This window comes from Conger conger, chromosome 18 (genome assembly GCF_963514075.1).
Source record: "Conger conger chromosome 18, fConCon1.1, whole genome shotgun sequence".
Taxonomy (NCBI): Eukaryota; Metazoa; Chordata; class Actinopteri; order Anguilliformes; family Congridae; genus Conger; species Conger conger.
Genome location: NC_083777.1, coordinates 24402401 through 24426707, shown reverse-complemented (window position 1 = coordinate 24426707; position 24307 = coordinate 24402401). Strand labels below are relative to the sequence as shown.

Here is a 24307-nt window from a genome sequence, read left to right as displayed (position 1 = left end):
AGCAGTGTCACAGGTGCGAAGCTGCTATTCAGGCATTCAGCATTGAGGTTCGCAATGTTACGCTTCTCCGCAGATTCCTTTATCTGTAACCTCCTTTATGTTTTGTCCACTTTATAGTTTTGCATTGAGGAACACCTTCACGTTTTAGTGTGCTAATCTACCTCTAAAACGGGAAGCCTCGGCCTTGGTCTCCCACAATGCTGGTTCAGTGTCCCTTGGTTTGCGTGCGCGTTCAGAGCCAGTGACGTCTCATTACGGTTCCTCGTTCACACTACTGTAATTTAACTTTTTAAACGATGCCGTTGATGACTTCTCATACGTATGCGTGTGAAGGATGCAACGTATTGGCAGACTATACGTGTAACGTATTGACAGACTATTTGTCTGCCTTTACTCCGTGCACATGATTGTGTTTTACAGGTGCATTTTCTTCCTCTTAAATGGCGTTGGAAAATGCTGCATCTTGCGTAAAACAAACGACAAGTAAAATTGCGATTACGGATTCCAAGACGCCATCCGAAGACCTTTCGACACAACGTACTTCAGCGAAGTGACTAATCCACCAAAAATTCCTTTCTTCTTCACATTAAATGTCTTTTTTTTTTCACATTGCAATTTACCACAACAAAATGCTCCCTGGCTTTTAACTGAATAAACCCAGTGAACACCGGAAACGCCAGAAAACAAGCAATGACAAAACAAGCAGTTTTTTGTAGTCATATATATATAATATATATCCACACTCACACCACATTGTCACAATGTTCAAGATATTTCACAACGACAGCACCAAGAGCTTTTGTTTTGATTCATCACCCACCTTTTGCACTCATTCTTTCATCATTGCGCTGATATACTAATCATCTATTAATTACAGACAGGAATAATTTACAATAAAATAACAACTCTCATTTGTCTTTCTCGTTATACTACAAATAATTTTACTTTCATTGTACTTGCTCCTTTATGTTCCTGACCCAGACCAAATGGTACAGCTTTAAGAAATGTACATCTTGTAAAAGGATTGTAATTCTTAAAAAAAAAAAAAATTATACTTTGCATTGGTTACAATTATGCCTTCAAATGTGTGATTTTTTTCACCCAGTAAATTGGACGTATGCAACTTTGCGAGCAGCTGGCAGAAGTTCTAAAACTTGACACTACATCAGCCTTTCGTTCCCATACCAACGCGGACTGAAAGTGACTGCAGCTTATTCCAAAAGGTTTCCTCTACATGGCAATTAGGACTACAAGTCTAGTATCATAATCACAGACAATCAAAGTAAAATACTGCATCTTTAGGACATAAAGGTCACAGATTTAGACTTTAGTTTTGAAATTATATTTTGAGAACCCTCACAAACCATTGAAAATGTAACAAAACACCAAACAGTTTAACCATCATATGACAACATTCTTCTTTTGTTTTGGTCAATGACTTGATGAAAAATAACAATTGACCACATGTAATGAGGAACTCACCGACGGAGACACCGAATTCCTACTCATGACCTGCAGGGTTATTATAAAAATATGCCTTTTCCTCAAATTCATAAAGTTCAATAAGAGCTGCTCCATTTTCCAGTTCATACCAACTCTCAACAGCAAATCAACAGAACCGAGTTTCACAAGTTTGTTGGCCTGCTACCTCTATGTACATTTGTGGTGTTAGTTTATTTAAAACATGAAACACGCTCAAAAACAAAAAACATATGCCAATATAACACCGCCGCTCATTTGACAGATGTCATCCCCCCCCCCCCCCCCCCCCCCCCCCGCAGCTCATCACCATGGTGACAAACAGAACAGGGATCATTTTAAGCTTTTTTGTTTCCTATTTATACTTCGCCCAGTATTTTCCAAACACTAAAAAAAAGCTACATTTAACTGAAAACATTAAATTTCTCTTTTCCATACCTTTATAATCTCTTGGTAGTCTGCTTTTTCAAGCATTTGTGTTAAATTTAACGCAGGGCAAAGAAACTTGATTTAGTGCAAAAAGCTTGGAAAATCACCCTGTCACCAAAATATAAGAAGAGATGTCTTTGTCTTTCTCTTTAATTGTGTGAGAGGCATCGGTGTGCAGGTGTACACTGACACAGTAAGAGATGATTAACCACCGCACAAACACTGAGAGGAGAAGGCAAAACCCAAGGACAAACAAAAATGGAAAAGGAAAATAAAAACGATTCTTTTTTTTTCTTTTTTTTTTTGAGAAAAGATCATTCCAGCACTTTTTTGTCCATGGACTCCTTGCTGTTGGTCCGGGAGTACGGCTCGAAGGCCGAAGAGCTCAGGTAACGGGCCGATAGTTCCTGCAAGTTTCCGGCCAGCGAGCCGGCCATGGAAAGGGGGTTGGAGGATATCCGCGTGGCCACGCTTCCCAGGAGAGAGGGCATGGGGAAGCTGAAGAGGCCGTGGGCGGGCGTGGAGCCCGGGAGCACGGTGGCCGCGCCGGAGCTGGTGACGACGGGCAGCGGCGGGCTGCCCCCGGTCCCTGAGCTGCTGCTGCTGCTGCTGCTGGTGGTCATGCCCATGGAGGGCCCGCGCAGGCTGGACCCCAGGGCCCCGCTCCCGCAGTGGGGCAGGAGGCCCGGCAGCCCGGGCGGGGTGAGGAGGCGGCCCTGCTCCAGCAGTCTCAGCACGCTGCACGTGGCCGCCGTCTCCGACACCACGGAGCGCAGGTCCGAGTCCTTGCCCTGGTCCTTCTTCTGCTTCGTACGCCGGTTCTGGAACCACACCTTCACCTGCGCGGCCGCGACCGGAACACAAAGAGACGGACAGACAAAGCACAGACAATGTTAACCCAAACATTCAGCCTTCACTGACAGGCCTAAGCAAACCGCCAAAAGCAGACTAAATAAATGCAAGTTTTACTTTCACGGCCACAGCAAAACGAGTAAGTTCAAATGAACAATGTTGAGAAAATGCTTGTCTTTCTGGTTGAACCAACGTAAGCAAACATTCACCTTCAAGTCGCTAAACATTCACCTTCTCCAGGCCAAAATAATTGAGCGCAAGAAAATTTAAAAGAACAACATTAAACCATTACTCAGCACACCGAAATATAAATCTCACAAAACTCATGAAAAAGAATGCATAAAATACATATTTACTGAATCATAATCAATGTCAGTTTACTCATATACACCAATGTTTCCGTGTTGTTGCCTTAATATTGGCAGCATGGCAGAACAAGACTTCCATACATATGCTGAGAATTGGGCCTGGATGTTTTCAAAATAAAAAAAAACGGCAAGTAAGACTGCTTTATGTGGGATGAAATGGAGATATACACAATGAAAAAGGGAAAAAAACTGCTGAAATGGGCACTGCACACAAACGTAAAATGGGTATATTTGCACAGAAGACAGCTGTGAGAACACAGCTCTTACAATGAGTGGTATAAGAGTAATGAAAATTCACAAGACAAACAACACCTCACAACGTTGAAGACAGCACAGAGGCTTTCAAACTGTGTGAAGTTGAAAATGAAACAGAATTTATCAAATGGCTAATTCCACATCAAGTGATTCCATGATACATGCGCCTTGTCTCAGAAACGTACAATGAAACTAAAAAACTGTTGATTATGGCAAAAAAAGACATAAGCACCCACACGTGTTCTTCATAAAACAGCAATTATTTTGGGAAATGGACCACTTTGCAATTTTGGACCTGTAGAAATGCATTAAGTCCTACCAAAAAAGTGCTTGAAAGCACTTGTATATCAATACAAAGTTTGTGCAAATTTGACATTAATTCTATATTTCATACATGTTTCATCATGTTTGGAATATGGGAAGGTGCACTTAAAAATGTTATTAATAATAACTGATACAGTCAAAACATTATTGGTATCTGTTCACATAAACTTTACCACAAGAATAACTACATGAGAAGTGTTTGCCGAAAGTAAGATGAGACATATTCTGTAGGGGAAAATTCACAGAACAAAAGATCTCCCTCCTAAAAGCCCTGTCGTTTCCTAGACACGACAATTCATATTTACCATAAAAAGTACATTATTTATACATGCAAAGCTATCCCAAGTGCCTTAACATTAGTTAACTAAATAGTTTGTTTTAATGGATAGATGACTTCAGATTTTCAAGAAAACAAATAGCTTCCCTGTTTTATAAATGCATTTTATTTGTATTTATTTTGGTGATGCATTATCCTAAAAATGGATAACTCAAGATATATATATATATATATACTGTATACAGAAAAGACAATGTATATACAGCCATTGTTTTGACATCCCCCAAACAGTCAAAACTTTGAAAATAATTTTCAGAGGAAACAATACATTTAAATGACCAATTCTAATGAACAATTTTACTCCACCTACCCACCTGTACCATAATCAAATGTACTTATTATTATGTATTATGCTTCAAAAATGGTTTGTAAATAATTATTCCCTAAACACTTAAGGACATGACATTTGGGCTTGTGGTTCAATCAAAAGGTTTCATATTATAGCAGACTGAATCAGGTGCAATCATCGTCCACTAGGACTGTTTTCAATTTTTTCTTACACTGATTACACTTGAAGGTTATTAAGGTAATACAAATGTTGGTCAGTGTGAATCTGAATGAAAAATATTTCCACAGCAACACCTTCGCACTTAATCTTTCTTGAGGCTTAATAACCAGAAATTATAATAATCTTTGTTCATATTCAGCACATCACACATTTCAGACACAAGACGTTAATTTCCTAATGCCACCAGCATTAGAAACCTCTTCATCAACAAGTGAAGCAGATATGAAGATAAAATGCAATCAAAAAGTGTCTGTGCACATTAACAGAGCAGGTTGCATTCAACAGGCAAAAATCAAAATAAGTAAATGAATGAATAAATCACGCTTTTGTCCTCTGTGAAAGAATATTCAATACTGTATGATATTTAAAATTTGTAGTCGCATGAAATATGTCAATACAACATTCTGAAATCACTACAACTCTATTCACTGACATAAAATTGGATGTGTTACAAACCAAACCAATTTCACGAACCACACGATTGTAAATAGTCAGGCCCATACAAAACAGGATTTTAACATCTGGTAAAATGCTCAGAGTACTATTCAGACACACATATGTAGAACATAATTATACAGCAGGCTCACTAAAATAAACATAAGCGAGTCCTAATTTAATTGCTTTGTTTAAAAATTGGACGCGCAAACACAGAGGTGTGGTCTGTCTTATTCAACAGAACCGAATAAATGATTCACCGTGACCGCTGTTCCAAAGTCATGCTTGTTTGCGTTCTCTGAGACATATCATAAGGTACAACCGCTGCGTAATTTAAACAACGGAGCAAGCCTGACTAGGCCATTCTTCTTGCAAAACTGTTGAACCAATGAACGAAGCGTGGCTGATTTTTTTTCCTTGAAGTGAAAATTATATATGGAGGGGCTGGCTTGCGTTGGGAGTCTCTCGTAAACAGCTAGCAGACGAAGAGCGCATACGCGATACTGCGGAATGGGTATAGCTTGACCTTTGTTTGACCCCAGAGCTAAGCCCATTGCAACCTTTTCTTTGGTGCCTTTGGAACAGAAGCCAAGAATCTCAAATGAATATTGAACATTAAAATGACTGGGTGTTGTTTGTTTACAATAGAGAGATCAGATGGCGGAGGTAATTATTACAAAAGAATAAAAAAATAATTAATCATGCAAGCCTTGGACAGAACCATGAACAATTGAAATAACACTACTTCAGGCAATGAAGAGCTGTCCAAAAATACCGCAGAATGTTTAAATGTGGAATTCACATTTTTTGTTTCTAGTTTTCCATCCGCATGTTTTTATCCGGATAAACAATTGAGCTCCTTGACGTACAGAAACACTGTTTGTGATCGTGATCCAGAAAGCGTGTGTATGCGAAACCCCATTCCTCTTTTCAGACGGCAATTGGATCATATTCATAAAAAGAAATATATATATATATATATATAAGAAAAACATCTTTACTGGAGCTTCCTGGTTAGATGTACAAGCAGCTGACGGGACGGAGCAGGGCCTGGGTATTCCACGGCGTACTGCTGAAATGAATCTCGGAACCTGCTACCAATGAGGGGTTTCTCCCTCTTTGTCTGACGGGCTTGGGGGGCTGGGGGGTTTGGGATGGGGGGTGAAGGGTGTTGTGGGTGGGTGGGGGTTTGTATACGTATGGTCCGTTACCTGAGTTTCGGACAGATTCAGCTGCCGGGCCAGTTCCGTGCGTTCCCTCCCCACCACGTACTGGCATCTCTGAAACTCCATCTCCAGCCGGTACAGCTGCTCGGCTGTGAAAGAGGTCCTGGTGCGCTTGGGCCGGTCCAGATCCAACCCCTTCGGCAAGATTATCTCCCTGATGGAGCCTTTGGCATCTGAAACGCCACACAAAACATCCCACCGCTTCCTTTAGCGACTCCCCATTTCACAGCTAGCTCATTAGCGATTGGGCGGTGACTGCAAACGCAAACAACTTGGCTAAATGCTGAACGTGACCCAATTTTTGATCACGAGGTCGGTTTGAAGTACGGTCCTGTACGTAATGCAATCCTTGCAGACCTGTGCGTAGACCCTCTGTGTGGCTGTGAACCAAATTCAACACAGCTAAAGCAAATGGCCTTCACAGTTACAATGTGACACAAAAAAAAGGATCCTAATGATGTGGTTTTTATGTGCTGTACTACATGCTGTGTGTGATTTGCATGTGCTGTTAACAACAGCAAGCATAATGTATATAAAACATTATTTGGCATTTAAAAATATGTCTACCGTTCTGTTTTGAATTTTGTGATGATCAAATCAGGAGATCTAGCACAAGAGAGCACTGGACTGATGGCCAGTGTGTCCAGTATAAAGATAAAAACACACAAATAAACTTAGTTAAGTTGCCTCAAGGCCGGAGTGCCTACAATAAATCTGGAATAAATTTTTAGGCTATGAAAATACAGGAGGCTATTCTGCACAACAAATATGACAGACACATTTTATATTCTTCACATAAATAACATATAAATTAATTGGCCTTTGTCCCTCATTTTCTCCATGTTGTTCTAAAAAAAAACGCTAAATAAGCATGATCAATTTAGAATTGCAATTATATGCTATGCATCTTTTATAAACAGGATTATGATATTCTATAATAATAATAATAATGACTATTATTATTAGTATTATTGTTATTATTGTTATTGTTATATACGAATGATAAGTTATTAAAAAAGCTTCCGAGTTTATATTAACATCAATAATGATAATGCACAAAAGATTAATAATATTTTTTCCTTTTTAGTAAAATACGCTTTTGAAAGGAAATATTTGGTACAGATAAAAAAAGGGAATGTTCATTTCTTGCGATAAAAAAAATCTCCCTGTCACTGCCATTCTCCATTTCCTCTCTTTTCAGCAATGGCAGGACAAATTGGACTTTAGGAGTGCACATCACACAATTAGCTGTAAATCTGCTGTTCAATGAGGAAATCTAGAGCTGAGCAGCTCTCAATCCTGCAGCGAGTAAACAGGTTAATTGTTATTTAATCAGGTGATCCCCATGTTAGCCCACTGTAGATTTAACACATCCAGTAAATTAAGTGTGTTTATTCACTTCTGACCCGTAAGGGATCCAGCTGCCACAAGGGACAATATAAATACAACCAAGGTTTAATTATATCAAATAAAATAAAATATGTTAAAAGTTGAACTCAGTTCAAAACAATGTGTAATCCCTTTTAAAATGTTCAAATGACTAGCATGTAAACACATGTACTTTTCTCACTAACACCCGCATAAGTCATTTGTGATAAATGTGCACCCATAAAAATATGTTATGTTTGTACTAAAATTGTGTTAGAGGCTTAGAATTGCCCATTTATATCCACAAGTTCTTAAAATATTTCAATGAACAGGCTTTGTTGATGGCAGAGGTACAGCGTCTCAACCCTTTGACAAGTGGTTTCAATAACATTTTTTTAACTCTCTAAATTTTATGGCACAATTCTAGTTAATGGAAATACCAGATACAACATAAAAATTTTCTTCAGATTAATTTGGAAATAATAATTCAATAAATTATGAAAAAATTATAATTCAATAGAACATACAAAGCACAGCTAAAGAAAGACATTTAAATACTTCACTTTGTCAGTGCTAATCCTCAAGACAAAGTTAAGTGTTTTTATGTCAAATGTTCTCAGATATTTTAGTTTTGTTTTTTCATGAATTAAATAAAAGCTACATCATAATTCTGTGAGAGATTGGAAAATGATGTGTGGTGTTTAAATTTAATTTGTCGGGCATACTGCTTTAAATTACATTAAATTATCCTTCAGACTGAAGTTCTAAAAAAGCCCACACATTTCAAATCTAGTCTCTAATTTTAATTCATACAAAATCTAAACAAAATCCCTCATATTGGCTGAAATGAAAATAATACAATTGGGCTTACTCCAATATTTACAGTGGTGTGCTCACAGGGAATGCTCCTTTAGCCCAGAAGCTACTTCTAACTAACGAAAAGGAAGTGCTACAAAAAATATTAGCACTCCTTTTTACAGGGTGAAGATTAAATTCAATTCATTTTTAGACAAGAAGCATCCTGCAACACCACTGACCACATTATTCCCTGAGGTGTTTTCATTTTGAGTAAGTACTGTTTCAGTGAAAACATAAGATATGAAAAAAAAAAAATCTAAATATTAAGACTAATTTCTCACCTACACCTGTTTGTAGCATTTCAACTGAAAACAATAATCAGGGATACTGATTAAAAAAAAACGTGATATGAATCCAGTACCTTTTTCAGAACCACTTCCTTAAGTGTTCCAGCATTACAGGGGTAGCACACAGTAATTTCACACCCATAAAACGGTTCGTACGGCAAAAGGAAGATACTTTTTGAGGAAGCGTTAGTGAACGTTTGTTTAAAAATACCGGCGTTAAGCTGAAAAGAAGTCGCGGGAGCAGCCGGGAGGTTAATCTCTCACCTCTGACCAGGATTCTCCTGCAGTAGTCCGGATCTCCAGAGTTCCCCCGGCTTTTTTCACAGTTTTCCATCGTCCCAGATGCGGAGAAGGACTCCTGCTGCTCCTTCAGAAAGGATTTGGAAAGGTTTCCTTGGGAATCCTTGCCCTCTTTCCCGTCCTTAAGTCCGTTCTTCAGCACCATACCCGCCTCGGTCTCTTGGCTGTATCGAACATCCATGCTCACTTACCCCCTAAAGCGCTTGTCGTTAGTTTTTTTCCGCTCTTATTCTTCTCCTGGTTTTGTTTGTATATTTTCGCAGGTCAGGGGAGGAAAAGGGAGATTACGGAGAGTATCGCAGGCTGTGCTGTCTCAGTGGTTCGGCTGCTCCTTATAAACAGCACCTTTTAGACACAAAGTCAGATACCTAATGCGCGGGGGAGATGTTTGCCTCATCTGTCTACATGCCCCTATTATTGCTGTCCAAACTCACTTGCCCAATGATCATGGACTTACCACTGCTACTCAAGAGCCATTTAATGCCCCAGCCTTATTACATACACATCTAGTTGATAGATGATCTCCAAATAATCAGACCGCCGGACGGACGCACACTTGCTGTTTCAATTGATTACGGTAATTTTGAGGCCTCCACATTTGCGTAACCTCATGAATACACTAAATTGTTTGGATAATATATCAGGTCTTAATAGAGGGGTTTGAGCTCTCCCCGGTCCCCCCGGCAGACAGCTTTCAGCCACAGAATCGAGTGAAATGATTGGTCTCGCCTGGCGAGCAGCCTCCCGGAGCAAACGATCGGAGAGAGAGACTTCCAGAAAACTTCCCGGGCGCTTCATCCTGCGATCCCCCGTACGGGTCCGGCCATCTTAACACTTTTCCGCTGCGAGTCGGTCCCTTCACTGCCCGCGCAAACTTTAATGGCTCTTTCTTGCGTCTTTCGCCAATCGACGGGCCCCCCCTGTTCCAAAGAGCTCTCTCCGGTTTGGTGCGGTCACAGGACTGTGCGTATGTGTGGGTGTGTGTGCGTGCGTGTGTGTGGGTGTGCGTGGGTGTGTGCGCGTATCAGTACGTGTGTGTGTGAGAGAGAGAGAGAGAGAGAGAGAGAGCGAGCGAGAGAGGGGAAGGGGGTGAGAGAAAGAGAACGAAAGAAAGAAGGAAAAAAAGCCGGATCCCCTTCAGCTGAGATATCGCGAGTGGCGATGTGGAGTCCACGCCGGTCCCCTGGACGCGCACACAGCCTCCTGCCTCGTCCCGTACGCGGCACTGCGCAGCGCCGCCCGAACGCTAGCACGCTAAGCCCTCCTTCCCACGTACACACACGCACGCTCGCACCGCCCGGATAATCTCCGCTAAAGGTCTGGGGAAACTCAACAAATTGGGACGAAAAAAAAAGTGTTTCTGGAACACCCCCCTCATTACACTCCTTCCCCCCCCCCCCCTCCCTACCCCCTCCTCCACTCACCCACCCACCCACCCAGCCCACTCCAAGTTATTTCATTGTCAGTGCAACAATATCTTGGGGAACAGCAGTGGCCAGTAATCCAATAAGACCATTGATTAGGCCACAATGATTCAATTCAAGCGAACGGCCTTGTGAGCCGAGCAAGCTCCGTCCCTCCTTGTCACCTTGCCGGCCAGAAGCCCCCTTCACGCTGCTCTCCTCATTCATGCCTTTATGGGAAACGGAGAGGAAAAGGAGGGAACGGTGGCAATTATCTAATTGGACTATTAACAAACAATCCTCTGAGTGTGGCTGCCAGGCAGTAGTCTTTGGGCGGGTTTAAAGGCCACATGTTGCACTAACCTTATTCAGGGAGTGTTTGGGGAACGCAGGCCTGGAGTGGCCCAAGGAGAGAGAGAGTGAGGTGGGGGGGGGGGAGGAGGGGGAGGGAGAGGCTGCCTTCAGACCGCACTGCCTGGCTCCACCTGGGACAGAAAGCATGACCTAAACCACTGTGGCTTGCTTTCATGATTGATCTGCTTCAGTCGTTCATGAGACCACCAAGACATAAGAAGTGTGAGTGTGTGCGTGTGTGTGTGTGTGTGTGTGTATGTGCGTGTGTGTGTGTGAGAGTGTGTGGGTGTGCGTGTGTGTGCATGTGTGTGTGTGCGTGTGTGTGAGTGTGGATGTGTATGTGCGTGTGTGTGTGTGAGTGTGTGTGTGCGTGCGTGTGTGTGAGTGTGTGTGGGTCAGCTACTTTTTCCTCAATTTTTTACATACCTTCTTAGTTTCTGTTACTACAGAATTGCATTGCATGCTGAAGCACACAAGATTATTCTTTAGTGGATGAAAACTTTAAATGGACAAACAATATATCGTAATTTATCTTTAAAAATATCATTAATTATAATAGTAATAGCACTCGGGATATGTATTTCAATGTACCTACATTGGTGAAGTAGGAGGTCTTCTCTGGGCTGGTTTATAAATGAGTAAAATTTCTGGAGTGATTGAATTCAATGGCGAAGTCTATTCAATTTATCAGCCTATTAAATGTAGTATCGACAGTGCTTTCTTGAGTGTGTTGATCTTACTTGGAAAATCCTGGATTTGGATAACCTTACATGGCATATCTGCTAGCAACGTGGCTAACATGTATAAGATGCCAAAGCTAACTGATTTTGCCAAAGAGGCAATTCTGCGAGCTAAACAGCCCATTGCTGCAACAGAGCTGGAACCAGACCTACATGCTGGGCTGAACTAAGATTTCTGGCTGGTTTTGCTTGGACACAATGGATACTACCCAGCTAACACAAAGGTTGCTGCCATGTAGTGGCAATGTAATAACCATAACAATACATCCCAGTAACACTGTGAGAATGTTTTATGTTCACAGGATAACCACTTCAGTGTGGATCCACAGGCACCCTGTGCTTGCTAGGATACTGAACCACAATTACCTGTATGAATTCTGTCAACAGATGCAACATAAACAGATTAGTTTTGGAAACTCTACATTTCTATCCTCTCCAGGAACAGGGATGTGTAGTATGTATGGGCATCTGTGGTATTCCTGGCCAGGTTTACATTTATCACAGAAATTTATTCTCCTTAAGCACGGAACGATAGAAAATACGCCTGAGTTGAGCATTTTTACCCGTGTGTACGCTTTAACCAAGCGAACGCCTTAGAACAGTGCCGTAGAGTATCTATCCTACTTTCAAGGCTGTTACAGTGCATGATTCAAATGACTGTGATGTTCTGCTATTAAAGCACTAAAGTGGAAAACAAAACAACCCACGCCAGCAAAGGTAACTTTGGTCCAGGAATGGCTTGGCCAGAATGGCTTCAAGAATAGCAGTCCTAGCCAAGGAGGACAAACACATCTATCAGGGACCAAATCTGGAGCACTGTAGCTAAATATGTCCACTAAGACATATCATAACAAATCACACCTGGGTCAATATAATAATATAAATAATATAAAACATAAACATTTTGGGCTTTGCTGAGCTTGTCTGGCACATTGCCACCTATGGGATGTGCAAACCCCGCCTTCTGGTCCTCTTGGTTGGCTCAGCTGCACCAGGCAAGATTAATCGAGCACAGACTGATCTGGTGGGTGGCCACTTGTGGGTGGTTTTGCTATAATGTGGGTAATAATGAACTTGATTTACAAAGTGATTTTCATACAGCGCATTTAAAGCACTTCAGTGACAGCATAACTCAAAATGCAATACATAAAAAGCAATAGCATAGAATATTTAAAGAATCTTTTGAAATCAGAACAAATAGAAAAACAAGACAGCAATAATTAAAAGCCATTCTGAAATGTTAGGTTTCAGATTATTTAAATCAAGTTTAACTCTTGTGTAGGTGCATTGGAAAATATAATATTTTCATTATATGAATTCAATAAAATTTTATTTGTATAGCGCTTTTTACAGAAGACTGTCACAAAGACGCTTTACAGGGTCATAGAAGAGAAGAAAAAAGACACTGAGCCCCTAAATAGCATGAGATTAAAAAAGAAAAACCTCAAACAGAGGCGAGAAAAAACTCCCCGATGGGAAGAAATCTCAGGAGGGCCCGTCCTTCACAACAGGAGTGATGCCCATCCTCCCTGGCCAGGAGGTTGACGCGGTAACAGTCGAGGTATTAAAATAGCAGGTAAAGTAAAAGCCTGCGTGAAACGATGCAGCAGAACACTTCAACACACAACACAATCAACAACAACGCTTGATGAAAGGAATTCATTTACATCTCCTGGATATTCTCCTATGGCAAACGCCAACAAAACATCCTCCGGCTGCCAGTTCCGTGAGACAAGAATAGAGCGAGGAGAACACAAAACCCAGAGGCTGCCAATGCCGAAGACCTTCCTTTTCAGTGCTTTCATAGTATTATCATTTTCAATTTGCGATTTCCTCATTCACGGCGCTGCGCAGAGTGAATGCCGTTAACGCCGAAGGGGCCTGACAGGAACACAAGCTCATTGACTTTGTAAACAGAGGTTTATTGAGCGTGAACGTGCCGAAGGAAAACCCAAAGTTCAAATGTTACATGTTATTGTCATTTCACGTTTTATAATGGATGCTGAAATTCACAATAAGCGGTTCCTGTATCTTCAATCAAAAGGGATCGGAGCAGGAAAGTCCAGCCCAGCTGTGGCAGCTGTCTCCACAACGGAACGCACAGAGACATTCCTCTTTCCCACAAGCCCCTTGTGTCTGTTGAGCTGTCATTCCCTCAGAAATGAATTCCTTTAAAACCCATTTCAATTAAGACAGGACCGTTTGTGATATAGGGTGTGTGAGTATTCAGGGCCAATTGAATGAGATTGCAGCAGATCTTTAGTGCAAAATACAAGATTTGTGATTTTGCCTCTGAAAAATGTGGCGCCTGTAGGATTCACTTTATGGGAGACTATCCTCTCTTAGTTAAAATGGTTTTGAGTGCTGAGTAAGTGGTTCATAAAGAATGATTGATTTAGGAGTAATTGTTTAAGAATTGTTCTCAACATATCTCCATGCAGATCTGAATTACTTCTATTAATATAGGACAGAACACATAATGCACTTACATGCACACACAAACGGATTTGTTCAGGCGCCATTTGCAAATCCACTAATTGATAAAAGTCATACACTGTGTACCGTTGCTCATCTTTGATATAATTCTGATTCTTCAGAATCGCACAACAAGCAAAACTCAAACTTGAGATTTCGAGCCCTGTGTTGCTAAGCTTGTTTCAGACCAGCGGAGAAGCGTCAGCCATTGTCCCCCCCACACTTTATCAAAGCCTTTCATCACTTTTTCCAAGATCTCTTAACTGCTCTGCAGCAATGTTTTTACATTAATTACATAAATGGCATTTGGCAGACGCTCTTATCCAGAGCGACGTACAGGAGACAATCCTCCCCTGGAGCAATGCAGGGTTAAGGGCCTGTGCGGATACACACTGTGGCTTCACCGGGGATTGAACCACCGTCCTTGCAGGTCCCAGTCATATACCTTAACCACTATGCTACAGCCGCCCTGTAGCATTTTTAGTTTTATCAAGACTCAGAATACTCTGTACCCAGGCCAAACAATAAGGTCATGAGAACACTGCATAAGAACAGTTAAACAGAGTTATGCTTCAACAGTTATTGTGCTGCAGACACTGGACAGTAGAATAGGCTGGTTGTGACACTGAGGAAGTTGACTGATACATGCAGGCTTATGGAGAGAATCACACTCATAATGTATGTGGGGATTTTCACCCTTCACAATGGGAGTCGATCTCCTGAGCCAACAATACCACATCTGTGGTCTCAACAGACATTGTGGTGGTTGAAAACAAGCTCTCAGCCCCGAAGCGCACTCACCTGTGCATGGTATGGTGTTCCATTGGGCAATCTGGGGTGATAAGGACCGTTTATGACAGCTGTCCAAGAGTTAGGATTAAATAATTATTTTTACTGACTTCAGGGATACTGTGTGCTATTCTTCAATGATTGGATGCCTGCTCTCTTTTACACTATAGTAAATCAAAAGGCCTAGAACACAATTTGTATTGTATTGTGTTGTACTCTACTCTATATTGAGGTATTTGAAACAAAATGGCCAAAAACAACAATAGTGTGTCTTTTTTTAAATGTGGGCAATCAGCCCGTTTTTATCTGTCACTCAACGGAAGTGATAATGCACTCACTTTCATAAACTGTATGTCTGTAACACAAGGAGTTTTAAAATTAACAATGAGTTCATTGTGAGAATAATTAATATTGCTACTGTACTTGTTCATCAAGTTATTTTAAATACATAAAAGTAAGATCATTATAAATATTGACAATTTTAATGTTTTGTAGTTTAATTTACTTTAAGAGATACAAAGAATAATTTATTAGGAGGGCTATAAAGATGTGAAACTCATCATGCAAATTCATCCCCATTTATTTCACTTGCAGGAGGTCGGGAAATTAGCAAAATACAAAGAATCATGCAATTGCGAATACTATCTTACAACATAGTTCTTGTTTTTACATGTGAAAACTGCCCATCTATTCAATTTGTGGTTTTAAGGACTTCTACACACATACAATATTTTACCATTCTGAAACATCATGGATGCATTACATTACATTATAGGCATTTAGCAGACATACAATAAAAGACAGATGTCCATGATTATGACAGGAATAAAGTCTGCTCTCAGAAAACATGTTATGCTGTTTAAATGGTGACTAATATGCTCATCCCTAGCATAGGATGTAACAAATATTTCTTTTAAAATTCACATTTATTGGGAGATACTTTAAGCCGAATTGTGTTCAGCTTCGGCAGATGAGCGGCGTACATTACGGCGCGGTGCAGCCGTTTCGAGTCCTTGCTGGCTGCTGGTTTTTATTTTTCCTGATTCGCCGGAAGATTCTCTGGAACAAAGGCCAGACGAAGTCTTTATTTAAATAAATAAATAAATGAAAGAGTCTTCCTCTGCGGTGTGCCGTGTTAGTGCGTCTGCGGCGACTGCTGAAGAACACACCGCCACACAATCAGCACAACTCCCAGCATGGGCGACGCTCGCCATACAGCTAAGATGAGGTTAAACGGAGAGAGAGGGAGACTTCCCACTTTGCGCCTCCCGTGTTTTCAAACACTCACCAAGATTTGCGTAGAAAACCTACCTCTGACTATAATGAGCTTTTTCTTTTTTCTTTTTTTTTTTGCAATGAAAAAAAATCTATTTAAACCTTTTCAATGCGCTGCCTGCCAACTGCACCTTCACTCTCTGTGAGCTATGTAAAAGCTTCCATTGTGAGAACTGCATCTAACTGATGTTTAAATGTTGCCGGGGCAATTTTGCCGAGGCAAATGCATCGAAACGCATTCAATCCTGAGACTCATTTATTTTACTTTGAAATGTAATTATCATACGAGTCCACAGCTATGTGTTACTGTAACAGGGCTGGATCAGACACAGTTATGTGTTACTCTAACAGGACTGGATCAGTCACAGTTATGTGTTACTGTAACAGGATTGGATCAGTCACAGTTATGTGTTACTATAACAGGACTGGATCAGTCACAGTTATGTGTTACTGTAACAGGGCTGGATCAGACACAGTTATGTGTTACTGTAACAGGGCTGGATCGGTCACAGCTATGTGTTACTCTAACAGGACTGGATCAGTCACAGTTATGTGTTACTGTAACAGGGTTGGATCAGTCACAGTTATGTGTTACTATAACAGGACTGGATCAGACAGTTATGTGTTACTATAACAGGACTGGATCGGTCACAGCTATGTGTTACTCTAACAGGACTGGATCAGTCACAGTTATGTGTTACTCTAACAGGACTGGATCAGTCACAGTTATGTGTTCCTATAACAGGATTGGATCAGACACAGTTATGTGTTACTATAACAGGACTGGATCGGTCACAGTTATGTGTTACTGTAACAGGATTGGATCAGTCACAGTTATGTGTTACTATAACAGGACTGGATCAGTCACAGTTATGTGTTACTGTAACAGGGCTGGATCAGACACAGTTATGTGTTACTGTAACAGGGCTGGATCGGTCACAGCTATGTGTTACTCTAACAGGACTGGATCAGTCACAGTTATGTGTTACTGTAACAGGGTTGGATCAGTCACAGTTATGTGTTACTATAACAGGACTGGATCAGACAGTTATGTGTTACTATAACAGGACTGGATCGGTCACAGCTATGTGTTACTCTAACAGGACTGGATCAGTCACAGTTATGTGTTACTCTAACAGGACTGGATCAGTCACAGTTATGTGTTCCTATAACAGGATTGGATCAGACACAGTTATGTGTTACTATAACAGGACTGGATCGGTCACAGTTATGTGTTACTGTAACAGGGTTGGATCAGTCACAGTTATGTGTTACTGTAACAGGGTTGGATCAGTCACAGTTATGTGTTACTGTAACAGGACTGGATCAGTCAGTTATGAGTTACTGTAACAGGATTTGGTCAGACACAGTTATGTGTTACTGTAACAGGATTGGATCAGACACAGTTATGTGTTACTGTAACAGGACTGGATCAGACACACTTACGTGTTACTATAGAAGGGTTGGATCATACAAAGTTATGTGTTACTATAACAGGGCTGGATCACACACAGTTATGTATTACTCTAACAGGACTGGATCAAACACAGTTATGTGTTACTCTAACAGGACTGGATAAGACACAGTTGTGTGTTACTGTAAGTTGTTTGGGGTGTTACAGGGAGACAGCAACTGCAACCATAAGGCACCAGAGATCTGATATCTCTATTGTCTTTGTAGTGAAGCATGGGGTGACATGGCTTCTTGTCTGAATGGAGCCACCAATGGGCTTTCTTCTGGTAAACATCAAAATCAAATCTCCATATTTGTATTCCCAAAGTTCATTCCTTCACTTACAGAGATGGCAGGGGCAAACTGTTGAGTCAAAGTGGTGTGCCTTTCAAGCCAGTAATGGAGTATACTTCAACCAATTTAAATGATATATCAACATTAGAAAAAGACGCTGCAACACTATACCTGTATACAGCAACAAAAGCTGTTTTCAGATTTAGTCAAAAAATCTGAGAAATATTTGTCATTGTATCATCCCAAAAGTCCACGTTTAGGTAAGTACAATATACTGAAAAAGACTAAGACACTGCCATGCTAATGGTAACCTCAGCCGTCTATGTGTTGAGCCACACTTGGAGCACTTGGATCAGTGCTGAACATCGGAAAACAGTTCACATTTAACTTCAGCTTTTACAGCTGTATTTCCTTTAAGAAAAAGAGCAGATGTAATGCTGCGTGAGAAAAGGGGGCACCACTATTATGGCAGTCAGTTACTGTGCTAAATGTAATGCTAAATGGGCTCTGAAATCATTATTGGCCAATAGTGAAAGTACAGCCTCCAGTCAGCCTAAGAGGTCTGGGTGAATATGGACGTCACCCCAGAGTGAGCTACTCAATATCTCAGAGTGTGTGTGTGTGTGTGTGCTACGCTACTCAACACACCCCAACAGTCTTCATTCACGAGAAGCCCCTTCATTTCAACCGTCGTCCCGCCCCCCCCCTGTATAAATGTTACACAGGATCCACACTGCACTGACCAGCTACGGCCAAGTAAACCTTGTTCAATGCACAATGAAACACATACTACGTGTAGAGATATACAGTACTGTATACAACTCCATGGAGAGCGGCTCTCTTTGAATCCGGCTCCAGCCCGTTCTTAGAGCAGTGATGTTCTTGTCAAGTGTGGGTTGAGCTCTGTTGTCAGGAGATGGTGTTTTACTGTACTCTTTATTGTCGTGCTCTGGATGTTTTGGTGCACGACAGCCCGAGATCAAAAGAGCTGAATGTACGAACACCCCATGCCCCCTCTTCAATAAAAATTCAACAACTTCAAAATAATAAGAAAGCGTTCAAAGAATCAGACTACTCGTGTTTTTCCACAGTGTATCAGTGTCACTGGTTGGGTCATAAGCCTCATTCTCAATAATCATATGCAATTCAGCCTGATTACAATCGCTGTTTCAAACGAATATGTCAAGCATTCATTGTTTTCATATGTGCAGTGACTGTATATTAATGAAATGGAAATTAATTAAAAAATTACGTTGACATGATTAAATTAGTACTTAACCATTGGAGTTCTTTTGACATTTCATTTTCATGTAAAAAAAAACCCCCACAGAAAATCTCAAAGATCTATCAGTGTCCACCTGTAAAAACGGTAAGAAACATTACAATTGAAAAAACAGTGACTAGCCTTTAAAGTCACCACCGTACAGTGTGTGTGTTTTCTTGAAAACAATGTAAATTAAAACAACTCCTCAGACAAATGAGGCCGTAATTACTAGCTCTGCGTTGTTCCTGCGCGCTTGTTCGCGCTGACATTCTGCCGAACAGCACTCCCCCTCTGCCTCAATTTACCTTTATATGACGACAAGCGCAAGCACGGCACTGGAAAGAGAACCGTAAAAGGTACTCACAGGGACTCCATCTTACACACCTCATCTACCCTCCTGTTCCCACCGCCGGCTCAGAGGAGATATCAGCACAAATAACTGAAACGCTTACAAATTCCTTACATCACACCTGTCCTTGCTCACTCTGTCGAACCTGCTTTGTGGCAAGGGTGTCATCAAGCTAAAGCTGCACGTTGTTTTAAAAACACATCAGACAGATCATTCATGAGATTCTTTACCTGAAAACACGACTATATCCCGACCTTGCTACATAACACCCGAGGAGGTACTTGGAGTAAATAATTTGCCCCTGGATATTGGTTTTGACCCCTGCATTGCAGTTACATAATACAGCTCTCAAATGCCTGTCACCTTCAGGCCAATCTACTCAAGCACAAAATATCTAAAGACACTCAACTGTATACAATTAAGTAGAATGAAGAATATTACACTGATGTTCTTCACCTCATTACTCCTAGTGTTGCCCTGTCAGTTTGTCCCTGATTGCACATACATTTCCCATAGAGGTTTGTATGAAAGCGGTTATTCAGTCGTATGTTCAGGGTTTAAGTACTTAAAAAAAAAAAAAAAACGAAATGATAATGTATAGCAGAGAGTGCTGAAGTGTAAAGAAGAGAACAACAAAGAGAAACAAGTTAGAGGAACGGGCAAATTGATGGCCGTGGCGTTCAAGCACGCAGCCACTTATCCTTGAAGACAATGGGAGCTGCCTGATGCAATACCGCCACCTAGTGGCTCCCCTGAAAGGACGCCTGTCTTCATGGAATGGGGATGGAAGGAACGGTTGAAAAGTGCCAGGAAATGAACCTTGCTGATGTGCTGATGTCCACTCAGTGAGCACTTTACTAGGTATTTTTTAGACTTATTAAGTCTTCTGCTGCTGTAGCCTATCCACAGGGTTGATGCGTTGTGCGTTCAGAGATGCTGTGCTGCATACCACGGTGGTAATGTGTGGTTATTTGCATAACTGTCACCTTCCTGTCAGCTTCGACCAGTTTGGCCCTTTGACCTCTCTCATTAACAAGGCGTTTCTACTGGATATCTATTGTTCTCCACACTATTCTCTGCAAACTCTACAGTCGGTTACTCAAACCACCCTATCTGGCACTAACAATCATTCCACGGTCAAAGTCACTGACATTTTTCCGCATTCTGATGGTTGATGTGAACATTGACAGAAGCTCCTGATCCGTATCTGCATGGTTGTATGCACTGCACTGCAGCCACACAATTGGCTGATTAGATAATCGCATGAACACAAGTTCCTAATAAAGTGCTCAGTGCAAGTATATGAAAGGTGCAGTTTAGAATGGAAATAAGTGGCCTATCAATGTGCATCAGAGGAACTGTCCTGCAAGGTAACCTCTCATCTTCCTAACACCATAAACAAATTACATTTCTGTTTTTAATGGAGTGTCTTTTGAAGTTAAGCAATTTTGTCATTTTGTTTTGTCTACACAAATTCCAAGGAATTCATTTATTCATTACATTACATTACATGTCATTTTGGCTGATGCTTTTATCCAAAGCGACTTACAGTTGATTAGACTAAGCAGGAGCAATGCAGGGTTAAGGGCCTTGCTGAAGGGCCCAACGGCGGATGTTATTGCGGCTACACCGGGGATCAAACCACCGACCCAGCCACACAGTAACAGTTTGAAACTTAAAACTGTTCTAAAAAACACCTTTAATATAACATAACATAACATAACATAACATAACATAACATAAATGGCAAGAACAGGTCATTCAGCCCAGCAATGCTCGCCTTTTCCAACCACTAAAGTGTACCTACTGCTTAGTTTGTCTAAAAGCTAGATAGTATCTAGCACCGTATCAAACCTGGTCTTACTCTTAACAACGTAGCCATTTCAGGCATCAACAATATCTTTATCCTTATACAGCAGTTCTCCATTATTCTTAATGCACTTAACCTCCTCTTTGCTTTTCCTGCTACAGTATTGAAAGAAAGGTTTGTCATTACATTTAGCATTGTGTGCAATTTGCCTTTCAAATAGCCATTTGGCTAACCTTAGTTATTTTTTAACTTGAGTGTGCATATTACAATATTTATGTAATTTTTATATTTTATATATCTTATAATTTTCTATTTTTTTTTAGCAAATCTCAGCAAATCTTAAAGCTTTATTTGTCCACTGTGGAGACTTTTTTCAATTTACTTTTCCACACCTTTGGTGAAGACTGTATTGAACACAAAATGAACAGTCGACAGTGGTAAATCCTTGCTGGAAACCTGCACCAGTGCATTGCCATAATGTCTGTTACATTAGGGTGAGGTGGCTATAAGTCATGATATATTGCAGGAATGCCCTTCAAACTTTTTTTTATTTTTATTTAATTGTGGATTGATAGCTGAATTATTATCATGCTCGCCAACTCTATCAATGTCATAGTTAGGAAGAGTAACACTGCTTTTAGTAAGAGGCGGACATTAGATGACATTACATTACATTACATTACATTTACATTTAAGTCATTTGGCAGACGCATTTAATCCAAAGCGATTTACAAGTGCATAGGTTCTTCCACATTACATAGAAGCTGAACCACTAACCAAACCCCCATTGCTTAGCCATAGGCCAGCCCAGTACCTGACATACAATATGTATTTGGTACAAATTTTTCCTGGCCGTTATTTTCCCGTTTTTCCATCTGTGTAAGCAGTGCACATGTGGGTTTTTGGAAGAAATCACCCAAAATCTTGTCTTAAGTTTTTACAGTTATTTTTACCACATACAATCAAAAAATATTTAAGGCATAAATATTTTAATAATTAAGGTTCATCTTTCCTGAAGTTAGCTACGGTTAACCACCAACCGGTTAGCTAAAGTCAGCTGTAAAAAAAGCCTTTAGTTCATTACGCTTCATTTAGGCAGTCTATCAGCAGCTTCCTCTGCTAGCTAAGTAACTCTTAACCTTAGATGACAATACTAACTAGTTAGCCAACTGACCTACACCTTGACGGTGACCGTAGGACACAGTGTAATCCGTAATAAACGTATGCAGACATGCATACACATATGGCAACATGCCCGCTGAGCTCCATTAGACACCAGACTGGGACAAAGCGTTTTAAAATGCTCACGGTGTAAAGCACTGCATTAGCGCACAGTCACAAGACACAAGGCACTCGTGAAGGTGAAGAGGGCCCACGCATTCCTGGCCACCGACAAGCCGCTGCAGTTATGCTGTTTGTCCTGACCGTCAGCCATTAGCTGTGAAGGACTAGTATGAAGCACTTCACGGCCAAATGGATGGTCTTTAGCCGAAGTGAATTAATGTGCAGAGAAATTGAATGTGGAACACCAGCTTCCCTCCACTGGCACGGGGTGCCTGCCCTGACTGCCGTGTGATTTTTCCCTCGTCACGAGTAACGGCTTAATTTCAGCACCACACATGCAACATGAGTGTTAAAGACCCCGGGCAATCTCAATAATTACTTTTAAGTAGCTACATTATACATAGTGGGGTTTCCAGAATGGGGATATTGAGGCGCTGTCCACCAGGTGGCAATGCCAGCACTACAGATTGATTGCAGTGATTGATCGTGGTCACCGTAGCTGTGGTCCATTACCTAATTACTGGGCTACATACAGTACTGTGCAAAAGTCTTAAGCACCTGTATAACATTCTGTACAGAAAAGATTCTTTCAAAAATAATGCAATGGAAGGTCCTAAATAAACGTACTATACATTTTACATTACATTTTAGTAATTTGGCAGAATAGTTCAAAACTGAATCAAATCAATATTTTTTATGAACACCCTTCAGCGTTAAAACTGCATCACTTCTCTGAGATAGCCAATGCTGTCCTGCATAAGACAATCAGCAGGGAGGCTGTTCCAAGCATGTTGGAGAACTTGCCACAGTTTTTCTGCAGACTTTGGTTGGCTCCTTGCTTCGGAACTCTGATCAAGCCTTGATCAAGTTTTTATGTAAAAAGTAGTCAATTGCGTACAGTAATATGTTACTTTTTAAAAATGAAATACAAAAATGTCTCTGTAAAATGAAATCTTTTGTAAAATTTATATCTGTAAAAACTCAAATGTGTTCTTTTATACGAACACACACAAAAAATAAACATATATATAAGTGCATCATTCTGACCAGGTGTTTAGTATCGCTGCAGGTTTTCCTCTAGACGCGGTAACGATGATTTTTTTAAATTGCTCATTTGAACAGCAAGGGTTAGGGCTTGAGCCAGGTTGTTTGTCTATTACCTGTTAATCACTTCTACTGGTTGCATACCTGTAGAGTGATTGAACATTTGTCTTAAATAACTTAAATAGCTGTGGAATTTATCAGTAGATTAGCTTTGATTTGGTATTGCTTGTGAGCAATTGTAGGCCATTTAAATAGGCGTGTCAGAGCGACGCTAGTGTATATTAGACTGGCGAAAGTTGTCCTTAGTCAGTAAGTGCATCATTCTGACCAGGTGTTTAGTATCGTTGCGGGTTTTCCTCTAGACGCGGTAACGTTGATTTTTTTAAATTGCTCATTTGAACAGCAAGGGTTAGGGCTTGAGCCAGGTTGTTTGTCTATTACCTGTTAATCACTTCTTGTCCCTTGTCAACTCCTCCCTGTCTTCCGGCTGTTTTCCAGCATCCTCCAAGAGGGCCCACATCACTCCGCTGCTAAAAAAGCCTACCCTGGATCCCTCCATCATCCAGAACTACCGCCCGGTATCTCTTCTTCCTTTCCTTTCTAAAACTATAGAACGAGCCGCTTCTACTCAACTTTCTTCCTTCTTTTCTAACAACAACCTGCTAGACCCCCATCAGTCTGGCTTCAGATCGGGCCACTCGACAGAGACTGCGCTCCTCTTCGTCAGTGAGTCACTCCATGCCGCACG

At 40.9% G+C, this 24307-nt stretch overlaps 1 protein-coding gene across 1 annotated transcript; it reads right to left on the bottom strand.

Moving 5' to 3' along the window:
- Window positions 1-1799: 1799 nt before the first annotated feature.
- vax1 (ventral anterior homeobox 1) lies at window positions 1800-9582 on the bottom strand. The gene is made up of 3 exons (XM_061228839.1): window positions 8991-9582; window positions 6199-6386; window positions 1800-2747 (listed from the first exon to the last, which is right to left on the bottom strand). Exons 1-3 carry the CDS (start codon window positions 9205-9207, stop codon window positions 2223-2225), a joined length of 930 nt encoding a protein of 309 aa, XP_061084823.1. The 5' UTR covers window positions 9208-9582; the 3' UTR covers window positions 1800-2222.
- Window positions 9583-24307: the final 14725 nt, after the last annotated feature.